Source organism: Amia ocellicauda, chromosome 13 (genome assembly GCF_036373705.1).
Source record: "Amia ocellicauda isolate fAmiCal2 chromosome 13, fAmiCal2.hap1, whole genome shotgun sequence".
NCBI lineage: Eukaryota > Metazoa > Chordata > Actinopteri > Amiiformes > Amiidae > Amia > Amia ocellicauda.
Window position 1 is genome coordinate 8,680,190 of NC_089862.1, and position 14,852 is coordinate 8,695,041.

At 37.8% G+C, this 14,852-nt stretch overlaps 1 protein-coding gene across 1 annotated transcript in view; it reads left to right on the forward strand.

Annotated features, from left to right (window-relative positions):
• fat4 (FAT atypical cadherin 4) overlaps nt 1-7,634 on the forward strand; it is an 89,483-nt gene extending 81,849 nt beyond the window's left edge. The window contains exons 12-17 of the mRNA XM_066719847.1: nt 544-629; nt 876-1,055; nt 1,171-1,295; nt 1,711-1,931; nt 2,691-2,952; nt 4,601-7,634. Of these exons, the coding sequence (XP_066575944.1) occupies nt 544-629; nt 876-1,055; nt 1,171-1,295; nt 1,711-1,931; nt 2,691-2,952; nt 4,601-6,471 (2,745 nt within the window). The 3' untranslated portion in view covers nt 6,472-7,634. The remainder of the gene's footprint in view (nt 1-543; nt 630-875; nt 1,056-1,170; nt 1,296-1,710; nt 1,932-2,690; nt 2,953-4,600) is intronic.
• The last annotated feature ends 7,218 nt before the right edge of the window (nt 7,635-14,852 follow it).

A 14,852-nucleotide genomic window follows, 5' to 3' on the forward strand; every position in this document is an offset into this window, starting at 1 on the left:
AAGTGTACTACAAATGTGAAACATCATTGCAATGATGATATCTGTTTGACTCCATGTATATTGTGAACATTGAACTCTGAAATCATTACTAAACTAAAATTAAAAAGCTGAAGTTAGTGAAATGAATCTTTCTTTCTGGAGCAGACTACTGTGTTTTTGTTCATTGCTTTTGGTAGTGGATGAATATGATACAAAAATCATAATATGTTAAATTATTTATATAGATATAAACTACCTCATGATCTCCATTTGTTTTCATAACTCTTGTTTTGTAATTGCATTAATGCATGTAGATTATCTGACGCTAAAAGTACTGCCAAATACATTTAACAAAACATCTTGTTTAAACATTTGAGATATCTGCATGTACTATGTCCAAAAAGAAGCAGTGAAATATAGCAGACAGCTTGAGGAAGAGGATTAAATGGTGAATTATTATTATTATTAAAAGGTGTTTCAGTCAAAGTAAAGTTCATTTTACTATGTGGAGGATGTTGCCATGCCAGCACTAAATGTGTTTTGTTTGTTTGCTTGTGTTTTCAGGCCGCGTCCCTGACCGTAGACGTGTGCTCTGAGGATCAGGACCCTGGGTATTGCACTGTGAGCAATGTGGCCGTTCATGCTGACTGGTGAGGGAACCTGCAGTTTCCTTTTTTATAATACAATCCTGGTTTATAGTCGGATTATACAGCACAGAAAGAATTAATTCAATGTACATTGTGTTGTCGTTGCTGTGGATACTTATACTGTAGTTAACTAGATGATTCGACACACATACACATTGTCGTCCCAAAGTCTATTTCAAGAGTAGCTATCGTTTGTGTGCTGTGTTTTCTGCATTTTCCCATTTCCCATTGGCTTTTTGTCGTTGTTAGGACGCTGGATGTGCAGCCCAACAGACTCACAGTAGGAGGTGTCAGGTCAATAGAGCCAGTTCTTCGGCGCAAAGGACAAGTTGCAACCCACGACTTTGTCGGCTGCATAATGGAGTTTGCTGTTAATGGACGACCTCTGGAGCCGAGTCAGGCTTTAGCGTCCCATGGGATCCTTGACAGGTCTGGCACTTTTTCCCCAGATATTGCCAGTTTTTCTCTTATCTTGGATGAGAATGTCTGCATTCTGAAAGTCTTATTTTTTCTTCATTACATTTATTTTTCTTCTGTTCCTTAGATGTCCAAGACTGGAAGGCGCTTGTTCAGCAAATGTTTGTAAGCATGGAGGCACCTGTGTGGACTACTGGTCATGGCAACAGTGTAAATGCACAGAAGGGTTTACTGGAAAATACTGCGAAAAATGTGAGAATCCTTTTTGGTTCCTTTCATTACTTTATTTATCAATGTGCATACAAGAAATGACAAGTAAACTTTTATTTTCCAGAAGAACAATAAAAACAAAATTTTAAAAAGCAAATAGTGGCATCTTCCAACTTTGTAAATGTATGACAGTTATGGTTTCATATCAGATTTAAATAATGTATTAATTGAAGTTAAGCTTTAGTTCTTGAAGTGAATCCTTAAATACTTATTAACTGGCACATTAAGGAATATTTGAAGGATTCTTAGCTTCTGTAATTTTAACCGGGTAAAAGTTTAACCGAACAACTCCCAATTCAATACATTGCACAAAAAATGTGTAACTGTTTATAATCTGCAACATGTTCTCTGGTATTGAAGGTCTTCTTATTTGCCTGCTCTGTTTTTCTTCCTACAGTCATCACGGTTGACACAGCCCTGTCTCTGGATGGCAGTGGCCGTCTGGACTACTCCTTGAACCAGAAAAAGAAACGCGACTTTCTGCTGGGGCAGAGTTTAAGAGGACCGGCCCTTAATGATCCAGTGAGCCTGAACAATGTGGACGTGAAGTTCAGAACAAGGAGCAAAAGTGGAATTTTATTTCATGTTCAGGAAAGCAGCAATTATACTACTGTGAAGGTAAGATTAAAGCCAACGCTGAGCTGATGTGATTGGACTGCTGCAGTGTTGTGTGTCCTTATCACCTCTTCCATTACCCCATGCTCTTTTATTTCACAGTATTAGAGGTCTGACTTAAACTGGGCATTTTTCCAGAAGCACAAAACTCATTCATCTTCTTAACTATTCCCCAGTCCTTTCCAGGGGACACAGAGGTCTCTTTTGGTTTTGTTTTACAAAGATTTTGACTAGACTCCAGAATACAACTACTGTAAGGTCTAAAGTAATAATATCCGATATCTTACTTAATAAATATAATAACAAAGATGCAAAATAGATACAGTTAAATGTGTTTCCCAGATAGCCTTTTATGTCCTTTCATTGGTTCAGAGGGATTGTATTGAAGGTAACATTTTCTATTTTTGATGGGACTCAAATCAAATATTTGCAGATGTAATTTTATTAGGGTATACAAATTATATTTTAATGTCAGAAATAAACATGGATTTAATTCTCAACATATATAAAAAAATGTCATGGTTTGCATTATGTAGGTCATAACAAAGATTGCATGAATGTCAAAATATGAATGTTCAGCATGGTTTATTATAGATTATTGTAATATAAATTGATGTATGTAATACCTATGCATCTTAATCAACTTAATAATGTATTCAGGGAGTATTAAAATGATTTGACTGCAATGACCATACGTAATTGATAAGTACATTTGTTGAGTGTATGGGAATCCACTGACATTCTCAATCTATTTTATTTTAGATCAAGAATGGCAATGTGCATTACACTTCTGATGCTGGTGTGGGAGGAAAGGTGGAAAGAACTGTCTCAGAATTAATGGTCTCAGATGGCCATTGGCATACGCTCCAGCTGCAGAAGAATGGCTCTATTACTTCTCTCCGTGTCGACGGTTCCTACTTAAAGGAAATACTTCACCAGACTCAGGATTTAGGAGGAGTCAATGTGTTAACGCTCTCACTGGGGGGAATTCCACCGGGACCAACTCAACAGAAAACACCCATGGGTGAGTTCAATAACCTTCGCTGCTGATATACTAAACAAACAGCGGCTCAAATAACTGTGCATCAGTTATATACCCTGTTTTTGTTTATATTGTTCTAAATGTACAATTTTTATGTGCAAAATATTAATTATTCGTGTTTGTGATTGGTTGTTTCTTTTTGTTGTCCATGACTGTATACAGTGAAGTAACATGTTTTGGTTCCACGTTTTATTTTATTCAGGCAGCATCAACCAGGCATAAGATAATCATGATGTCAGTAATAAGCTGTAGATCAGTGTTTCCTTATGAGGCCAAGAATAAGGCTTTGAGCTAGGAAACAATAATAAGTCACAATTTAAAAGAGATTTAATTACCATAATTCTTCCTAATTGTTCCCTGGTTAATATGCGGAATGACTGAACATATTTCCCAAAGATGTGGGATTTTAACAATATCCTTGTAGGATATTTTTTAGGATTAGGGTATTGGGGAATACATTTTTTTTTTTTTTAACATAGTAAATTATAAATGGCTGAGAAAAACCGATATTCTGCAGATTTACTTCAAAAAATAGAATTTAAATACACAACCTAAGAGTGACCTGTTTTATCTGAGAGTGAAAATGAATAAACGTATTCAATATGATAGATATATAATATGCAATATCAGATACTTAGATCATAGTAGTTGGTGATTTAATAGTGTACTTGTGTGCCAGAACCTTCAGTTTCTAAAATTGCATCTTAATGGCTTTAAGGTACACAGCATTTTAACAGGCTTATATGATGTAATTCTTATCTATTACCCAGTGCAGCTTCCACAATACAACAAACTGTAGTGTCTTGTCGTGTTATTTATAGCAACATGTGTATGCCAGAGTTAAAATTGGCTACTGGCCGGATTGTCTCTTCTTTTTTTAGTATAAGCCTTATTCTCAATCAACTGTATATAATTCTATATTATGTAACTAATCATATATATTTACATATTTTTGTAAGAAAAAAAAAACACTTAGAGATACATCTATTATTATTATTTTTTTTTTTTTTGCATTCTTTATCAACAAAGGTCAATGTAGAAAATATGTTCTTTAATTTCCAAATCATTTTGCCTTAAATTATGATTGGGAATATTTGTTTTTGATTTTGCAATCATTTAACCAATAATTCTAACAATAAATCATGTTTCCTGTTCTTGTTGATCTAATTAGTCAATATCATTACACATTAACAAAAATAATTGCTTTAATTTAACTCAAAAATGATTGAGCGTGGTACTTTTTGGTATTTATTTTTGAAAAAACTCTATTTTACTACTTTTATTTAAAAATTTATTTGCAGGATTTGCTTTAGTCTCTTTTCACTGGATGAATTACACAATGGCATACCGACTGACTAGTTTATTACTGTAATATGTGCGTTGACCTGTATCAGCAGATTGCAGTTTAAAGTGAAGTTTTTTTTTTTTAAGGGTAATTAATAAAAATAAAAACAATTAATAAATGCCTAATTTGTCATTCAATCTCTGTGACTTAATTGAGAAACTAACATGGACTAACAATGGAAATTGGAAGCATGTAGGAACAGTAGAAATAAGCCCATACATAATATTTATTTATGAAAATAAGACTTCCCTTATCTGAATTTATTTTTCTTTTTCCTTTTTTTAGGTTTCGATGGCTGCTTTGCTTATGTTAAATACAAGGGGGAAAACCTGCCTTTCAGTGGGGAGCACAGCTCTGTTACAATATCAAAAACACATCCTTCTGTCAAGATCGGCTGCAGGGGACCCAATGTGTGTGCCAGTAGTCCTTGTTGGGATGATCTCATGTGTGTCAATCAGTGGTACGCCTACGAGTGTGTTCCCCCAGGGCACTGCTCCTCCAACCCCTGTCACAACGGAGGCAGCTGTGAACCCAGTCCCCATGCTGGCTTTACCTGCACCTGCCCTGAGTTTTACACCGGAAGGACCTGTGAGACTGTTGTGGCTTGCCTTGGAGTGCAGTGTCCACAAGGAACTCTATGCATGATGGGTAACAATGGAGGCTTTACCTGCAGTACCACTAAAGGACCAGATGAACTGTCCTTACCCATATGGGCAGTACCTGCCATTGTTGGAAGTTGCGCCACAGCCTTAGCACTGGTGGTTTTGAGTTTGATCTTGTGTAACCATTGTAGGGGGCGAAAGACCACGGTGCCAAAAGAGGAGAAGAAACCAAAAGAAAAAAAGAAAAAAGGGAGTGAGAATGTGGCCTTTGACGACCCAGATAATATCCCTCCTTATGGCGATGACATGACCGTGAGAAAGCAGCCCGAAGGCAACCCCAAACCTGATATAATCGAAAGGGAAAATCCTTACCTTATATATGATGAAACAGACATTCCTCACAATACAGAGACTGTACCCAGTGCCCCCTGTGCTCCCTGTGTTGGCACTGAAGCCGACATTGAGCATTACGACATTGATAATGCCAGTAGCATTGCCCCTTCTGATGCCGATATCATTCAGCACTATAAACAATTCAGGAGCCACACACCCAAATTCTCAATTCAAAGACATAGTCCACTAGGGTTTGCACGGCAGTCCCCTTTACCACTGGGAGCAAGTAGTTACACTTACCAGCCTTCATACAGCCAGGGTCTTAGATCAACCCCACTGAGCCACTCCACCTGCCCAACCCCTAATCCTCTCTCTCGGCACAGTCCAGCTCCTTTTTCCAAGCCATCGTCCTTCTACCGCAACAGCCCAGCGCGGGAACTGAATCTCGCGAGGAGAGAGGGGAGTCCCTTGGACTTACATGGTGAGGTGTGCCAGCCTGGAATGTTCAACTACGCCACCCGCCTGGGAAGGAGAAGCAAGAGCCCCCAGACGATGGCGGGTCACGGTTCCAGGCCAGGGAGTCGCCTTAAACAGCCAATAGAGCAGATTCCTCTTGAGACAGGACCTCCGGTCGGACTCTCTATAGAGGAAGTAGAGAGGCTGAATACCCCTCGGCCGAGAAACCCCAGTATCTGCAGCGCCGATCACGGGAGATCTTCCTCAGAAGATGACTGCAGGAGACCTCTCTCCAGGATCAGGAATCCAGCTGATGGAATTCCTGCCCCAGAGTCCTCCTCGGAGAGCGACTCACACGACTCCTTCACCTGCTCTGAGATGGAGTACGACCGAGAGAAGCCCATGGCTTACAGCTCCAGGATGCCTAAACTGTCTCAGGTCAACGAGTCGGATGCAGATGATGAAGATTATGGCGGCAGGCTAAAGCAGAGGAGGTACTCAAGTCGCAGAGCAGAAGGAGGCCCAAGCACCTCACAATTGCCCTCGACTGAACATTATACCTTACCCCATAAACTAGGTGCCCAAGCTGGGAGTTTTAATTGGGACAACCTGTTGAACTGGGGTCCTGGGTTTGGACATTATGTCGATGTCTTTAAGGATCTGGCTTTACTTCCAGAAAATGCGCCTTCAAAAGATATTGAAATGAACAGTGGTGACGGAGCTGTAGCCATTTCAAATGAAGGAGAGGCAGAACAATACGTATAAGACGTTATTTATATAGACTGAACAATTCAAGTTTTCTGACTATGAAAAAAATTAATTCAATGAACAATGAACTCTGAATACACCATTTATTTTTCATTCCTTTGTTTTTGTTGTTGTTCAAATGGGATGACCATTCATCTTGATTGTGAAATCTGAACTTGATCGAAATCCAGCTCAAAATAGCCTACACATTTTGATTTCACTCCTTCAATAATGATAATCATCTTTGAAGCTTTCACCTAATTGTTTATCCATAAGAAGCAAGTGAATTCTAAAAACATGCAAATGCAGCCATTTCTCAATTACCTGGTGTACTGCATTTCCATCAAATCTGGTTATTGGTTATAAACTGTACTTTGCCTTGCTGAACCCCAATATCTGGTTTAATTATACATATGCTGTATGACAATATGATAGTACAATTTACATGACAAATTCTTCCATTCCGTTTCAGCGACAGTGTTTTCTTTCATGTTTTCAAAGCAGCATGTGTGTTTGATCTCCGGGACATGATGTATATTATTCACCCGTTAGTGCTAAAAAGAGCATAAAAGTTGGCCAGCACTTTAAATCACTCCTGCCAATATTAGGTGAAGGCTTCAAAACTGCCTGTTATACTGTATGTTTTCACTCAGAAGATCAGTTAAGCATTTTAAGAGCAGAGACTAATAAACCACTGCCTTATAGACACAAGGATTTTCTAGACAACCAGAAACGTTCCTTCATTTCATTTTTGGAATGAGATGTTTGCAAATGTTACTGCCACAGTCATCTAGGTTTCTTGTTTCTCTGAGGCCTGAAAAAGGGAAATCTAAAGTGTGCCTGGTGGATCTGGATGTAAGCTTCTACCAGACTATGAACATGTGTAAATTTGACTCAAATGAAATTCTTGAAGGACTTTTCATTGTTCGGTTTTGAAAATGTTAATGTTTCTACTTTTTGTACTGTTTAATAACTTAAATTGCTTAAGCTGTGTTTGTATGGGTATTTTCGTATGCTGAAAATAATGTTCTTACTTTCAGGGAAAGTAAGATGAAGTACTTATTTTTTACATTGGTTACTTATGTAACATCAGTATTTTCCACTTTTTGATAAAACTGTAACATACTGTATGCTTTATACATGTAAAGGCCAATAACAGAATAAAAATATTTATTTACAAATGGCAGTTCCAGTTCATAATAGAACTCAAGTAACAGTAATCCAGAGGGGAAAAGATAACATCAACTGTGTAACATAGACAATCTTACATCGTTGTATCATTAGCTGACATATATATGTGCGTCCGTATATTTTAGAAAAGCTGCATTTGGTTATGTGGGTGGTAAGGTATGTTTACACCCAAAGGACACTACCTCTGTCTGACCTGGGTTGAAATCCAGTCCATACTGAATTGAATAAAACCGTTTAAAGACCATTGAGAACCTCACAGAAACTGAGCTATAGTGCTCCTGGCCAAGTTCAACATTCACAAGGTCCACAATGCAGACCTGTATTGCTTTCAACAATTATTTACATCTGGCCTATTGAGCAGAACATTTGTGAGAGACCACTGATTCTGTGCATGCCATGCTTATCTTTTCCCTCATCAGCACTCTGAGCTTGAGAAAGCTGGAAGCGTAGCCTGTGAGGAGTGACAATGAAAATCTGTGTAACGGAGGTCTGAGGGTCTGGCTGAGGAAAGTCAAATGCTGAAAAGACATGTTCTTGTTGTGATATGCTGAAGATAACTGAGACTAAATGAGAAAGTGTTATACACAGGGGTTCAACGAAATCACTGTACAACCAACCTATCAATGTATTCTGCATATAATAGGCAATACGATGAATATGCACAGAAGTATGAGCAGTAATTCTTAATAGCAATGACTTGTCAGTGCTTATTGGGTTTTGCAGGAACAATAAAAGGAAAGCTATTTCAAAGGAGCATGCATGGGTCTACTGTGAGTGTGGTTGTAGCGTGTTAGTGTTCTGTTCTATGTGTTGGTAAGGGTGCACCCTATAGCTTGATACATTTGGGGTAAGATGTAGGTGTGAATGTAATAAACAGTGAAAACAGTCTACCTGGGAGAAAGTTTGTTCAGGAGAGTTAATAGCAGCCATTTTTGACACTGGGGATGATCAAAAAGTTCTCAGTGTTGGTGGAGGAACTAAAAATGATGTAAGAACATAATTAAACATGCAAAGGTAGCCATTACTTACATATCGACACATACATATTGGGTCCCAAATGTTCATCTCCTCAGTTGCTGAAGTAATACACAGTTTTAGAGAAGGTTTTCCTTTGTTCAGTCCTGCATGCTGCAGTTTACAATAGCCTCTGGTCCTCTTGGCTATAGTACGTGTATATTTGAACTAGCAGGATTTACTTTGTTGGCCTTTTAATGACTTGAAAATCGTCCAAGGCTGAAATCTTGTATCTCAATCTTCAAAACAGAAACTAAAATTATATACTAAAATGTGTAGCTACTGATTCATAATTTGGTGCACAATGGTCAAATATGCTGGAATTCCGACACACATTTTTCGGGAAGCTGTAATGGATGTAACCCTCCCAAGAGCATAAAAACTCCAAAAATAAATGGAGAGATTAACCCTATAGGCTGTCTCGTTGTTCTTACATTGTCTGTCACTTTTGTGGGGCCCCTGGAAATTGGATTTCTGTTTGTTGAATGGAATATAGTACATTAATGGAGGGGAAATGTAACAATTAAAACGAATGTATATCCTGATAACTTGATGTAAACTGAAACAATGTTGTTGGTATATGTATTGTACATTTTTCTTTTTGTTCAGAGAGCAGAAAACAAGCTGTGAAGGACATCTTCATCGCCAACTACCATCCATACCAACTAATATCAAAAGGTTGAATTGCTTGGGAGCAAGAAAGCACCATCTTTTCAGTGGCTTGGGGTACACTATGACTTTGATAGTATTAATCTGATTTAAAAGGACAGAAAATGGATGCAAAGGAGATATTTTACCTCTGAACTTTGTGTGACTTCATGAATTCCATTTCTCTCGTGTGAATGGACGACGTTAGTGTAGGTATTGGAAATGATTTGCCCTGAGGTCAGTGCATAAGCTAATGGTTGCCACATTGCATTGCAGAGGTGGATGAGACTGGTTTCTCATGACTAAACCATGGGATACAAAAACAAAACACAACAAATGGCGTTGTTAATCAGCATGTAGTGATTGTGGTTGAGATAATTTCGAAAGTTTGACATTGTGCCTTCAGGTAATCTGTAGTATAAATCCATAACAAAGCATTACACCAAAAAAATTATCCTAAATCAGCATGAACTTTCCAACTCACGCTTTATTCTTCCTGTAGGAAAGTCTGCACTACATATTGAATATGTAGGTTATGGATATACAATCAAATTGTCTTTGAAACCTTAGAATGGGCATATTTGAGAACAGCTCCGCTCATTTAATAATTAAAGCTGCACTGTAAATGACTGGGGTCTCATGTGCATCTAACTCTGTGGATCCTTGAGCCCTCTTGAACAGTTGTACTTGACTTTAACAAATATTTAAAGGTCAGCACAGGGAAATGGACTTGTGTATCTCAAAGGCAGCTGCTACCGGGAACCACCCGAAACTGAAAAGCATTCTAATCTAAGACAAATGGCCAGGAGGACACCCATTTGTATGTAAGTACTTACATCTGAAATAACAGCAGATCTACAAATTATCACCCGGTCTTAAGGGGTGCTTAAACTCACATCTGTAAAAAAGCTGTGGGTTCGGTTTAGATATTTTTGTTAAATACCAAGTGTACTGAAGCCAAGTGATGCCTTTCAACATACATAAAAGCAACAGAGAATTAAACCATGGGAAATTAAAAACAAACATTCTTACTTATGTACCACTGCCAGTCTTTTGAATTATTTTTTCTATAAACATCTCTGTGGCTTTCACAGTGAGTGGAGAAACGTCGTCTGTTCTTCCCTGGCTTTTATTTCTCTTGCTTTAGAATTATGTTTTACATTCTCATACAGCGTTGAGATGCCAAACAACTGAGGTCGAGGTGTCCTTTAAGATAGGTATATTGCAGAAAGCACTGGTCCAAAACTCCTCTGTCACAATTCTGTCAGTAGACTTCAACATCAGTCTCTGCGCAGCACAATCCGATACATCTGTTTTGAATTCTTACACGCAAACTGCTGTTTCAGCAGTTTTTTTTCCTTTTCTTTTTAATTCAGGAGAATGCTGACTTAAGTGCAGCTTAGCTCTCTGGTTTGGCATTGTGTGATACTGTCCATTACAAAAAGCTGAGGGCACTACAGTAACCAAAGCATTGTGTTCCCAAATATGCATGATCGATTTCTGCTTGTTTGAGCATACTATATCCGTGACCTATAGTTGCCTTTTCTGTCTCATATAGTGATTTTAGCATCTTGTGTAAGTAATGTAGGTAGGCTTATTATTATTATTATTATTATTATTATTATTATTATTATTATTATTATTATTATTATTGTATTTATTATTATAACCAGTGTTAGCTTTATGCTTTTCTGTTAACACATTTGTACTCTTGTTCTGGTGCCAGTGCATCCACAGGATGACAACATTCTAAGAGACGCGTTAGACACAATCCAACACAATTATCAAGCTTTCCTTGTTAAAATGACAATATGATCATCCAGAGCAGAATAGCCTGATTGCAAATCTCAGAGTTTCCCAACAGACAAGATACAGGACTCAAAACCACTTTACCAGGGCCATCTCAGCCAGGGAAGAACTTTATAAGATTTGCAAAATGATTACTGAATACCCCTAGCTTCACTGATATGCAGTTCTTTATCTGCCTACTATTGCAATGCTATTTCCCAGCTTTGATTTGACTGTGAAAAACTTGTCAAAATATGTTTTGATTTAGAAGGACATATCAGTCAGACATTATAAGATGTTATACAGTGGAAAGTATTTCCATATATTCCAAGAAAATGGAAACATCATGCAAAGGATTTCAAATAGAAATAAGGCTGATATATGTGGAATTTTTAAATCAGACATTAAAATGGCTGAATGAGTTTAGACTGCACTGGTCGATTCTGGTGACATTCAGGCTGTTGTTCAGGTTTTTTTCATGTTTTCATGATGAGGTGGAATTGCTTAGTTATGAACCAAGGATGACTTTCAGTCACATAGAAGATATAAACAATGTGTTCATATAATTCCAGATGTTCTTGGTGGATTGTGATCAATTTGCAAGTTTGAGTCTTTGAAAAGTTCCTCAAAATCTAATTGTTTCATTTCAAGTTTTTTTTTTTTTTTCCATTATTCTCAAGTGGCTAGACTGATAATTAATCATTAATTTGCCAAAACTCAAAAACAGCTAAAGTTAGATGACTCTGAGTCACAAAAGCCAGATCTTTTATTGTGTGTGCCTGTCATCTAATTACACTCCAGTTGAAGTGCCTCTGGTAGGATGTAATGGCAACCCAGCTGTAAACAATGTGTCATGCAATTAGAATAGTGCATACATAAACAGCAATGGGGATCCCCGAGACTTTCTCAGAAGTGATCTTTTTCACAAAGGAAAGGCTTATCAAAACAACAGTGGTCAGTAGCCAAACCAGATGATTTCACAAATAATGTGGTAACGCCACAGTAAATAAAGTGCAAAAACAACAGCACTGGAACCCATGCTGAACGTAGCCATCTCATGTAAACACTTGGTACCATAATGCTTTAGCGGGCAAGTCGCCTGTCTAAATGTTTACCCCCCACCCCTGCAATAAATCTGTGGACGCACAACTTTAAAAGAATTCTAACATGGTGGGACAACAAATACAACCAGCCTGTCCACAGAACAAACAAGAAAACAGAAACAAGAACTCCAAGGTTACAGAGTGATCCACAGGGAACACAATCCTGCTTTCATTAATGGTATGTGACCAAAGCAAAACAACAACAACCACTAACAGCACTACGTCTGGTATAAATCATCAGGCCATGCTCGCTTAGTTACTGGTTCCAGTAATATTTTGTTACAGTAAAGATAACCAACAATAGAATTGAAATTCCACAGTCAGTTCTAACTACTTTCATCCTTGTCAATCAGTCTTAGGCCTAGACCATATAAAAACTTTGTCCAACCCATAGATTGCAAATTACAAAATTGTACCCTATCACGGTTTAATTTATTGCCAGGAGCCATTTTTTAGTACTGTGTGTGAGTGTTTTTATAAATATAAAAATAGGGTTTGTAACATGCGATCTGCAGGACATTTGTAAACAGATTGCGGGTGAATGTTTGCAAGCCCATTTCAGAGTGAAAATTACATATGCATTACTCATTAGGAAAAAGCTGCAATTTAGTTATATGTAAAGATTCACAGAAAATATCTCAAATGTAAAAACTGGTTGATCTGTCACATCTGAAGCATTGATCCACAGAGTGTCTACAATTGCATGCGGTTTATAACTTAAAGGAAGTCAGCAGATTCAGGTTATGGTAGTAACAAAAAGCTGCAAGTATAGAGGCAGGGAAAACTATGGGAAATTTGACATTTTTTTGTGGTGACAGAAGTTGATTCACCATTGATCTGCTTAAAAACCATTGAGTTCTTGGCTTGGGCAGTATCCACAACGAATGAGAGCCAGTTGCCCAAGAGATAAGTATTCCCCCCTGGAAAATGTTGACTTGGCAGGACCAAGCTCGAGCCCACAGTTATTACTTCCAAAATTACAGAAACGGAACATTCTTATGTCACCATGATCATAATTGAATTTTGCTTTGGTATATTTGTTACGATCCCTTTTTCTAAACAAAAAAAGAATACATAAAACATTAACCACTTTAACTCCAGGACATAAGCATGCACATTTAATTGATATAACCATGCTGTCAGAGATGTCATCTGTGGGCAGGGGAAGGACCAACTGCCTCCCCACAAACTCATCCAGTGGGTGCCCAATTCAAGTAAGTGGATTTTCACTAATGCACAACCAGCACCAGAGAGTGAATTGACTTTATTATCCAGTTGCATTAGAACAGTTTGAGATCAAAGTATATGTGGAGCTATAATGCTCAGGTCTGGAGACATGTTGCATTAACACACACGCACATGCACACGCACATATATAGTCTCTTGGTGTGAAAATAGCACAAAGTAAAAATAATTATTTTCTGTCATACTTGTCGAATGTCTAAGGTTGCTGGAATTCTACACTGGCCAGGCTCAGGCTGTGGATAAACAGCTGTTCATTTGTTATGGCTGTGAACCCAGAGGCCACGCGCATTTTCTCCACGGGTCATCGAGGCAATCAGGGAGGCTTTAACCCAGGGCAGCCCGACAGACACCTGCACAGGTCACTCATCACCGCACAAGGATTGTCGGCATGTCCTGGTCTGTTTCGAGAATCCTCATTATTGACATTGTCTGTAGGCTTAGTGTACTCACCTTGTGACCCCTGGATTTGGGGCAAGCACTGTTAGATGCGGACTATCTATTTATATAACAGCTTGGGCATTGCCTGACCATTTGTTACTAACTAGCTATTGTTACTCATAAGGTAATATGTACCTCTGCAACCACAGTTTCCTTAAGGCAAAGAACAATCATTGAATGTGAACTTGATAAAGGTTTTTAAGATTTAGCCAATCTTGTTTGTTTGACTTCCAGTAGCTAATAGATCTCAGAGGTTCCTTGAGCAATCATGTGTAGTAGAGTTGGGTTCAATAATTTGACTGGGTACTTTGGTCCAGACTCTCAAATATCTTCATATAAAGAAATTTCTCCTGTTTTTAGTGTTTAACTGTAGGTCCTCTGATTATATGGTTACAGTAATTTAATTTATTTGTATACAATTATGTTGACTGTATCTCAAGATGGCTCTATTTAACATAATTATTCTGTGCATATTTTGTATTTTTGCAATGCATACCAAAATACACAGTACTGCCTAACATGTATTCCACAAAGATGCCCACTAGTAAAAGGGCAGAATATGTTTAATAACAGGAAACAGAACAGAACTCAATACAACAGCAGAAGAATACATAAGAAAGGGTGTATTTGTTATGGTAATAGTGAATACTAAAAATAAACTGGTAAGATTTATTTTTCTCACTAGATCAGACCCTGCACTGAACTTGAAAAGGTGAAGCATTATTCTTCTCCAATTTCATTTACTAGACTATATATTATTTTAAGATTAATAGAAAAAAAAACACTTTTCCTCCTTACATTTAGAAATACATGGAGATTTGGCAGCTGTTTAAAGAAAATACATTTTCACAGTACCATTAATTAGATCATTGTCCTCCTGCTCATTAAGCACTTCAATCAATTGTATAATCTCCCGGTTCAGTTTTTTTCCCATGCCCCACTATCTTTTCTCAAAGTCGAATCTTTTCATTC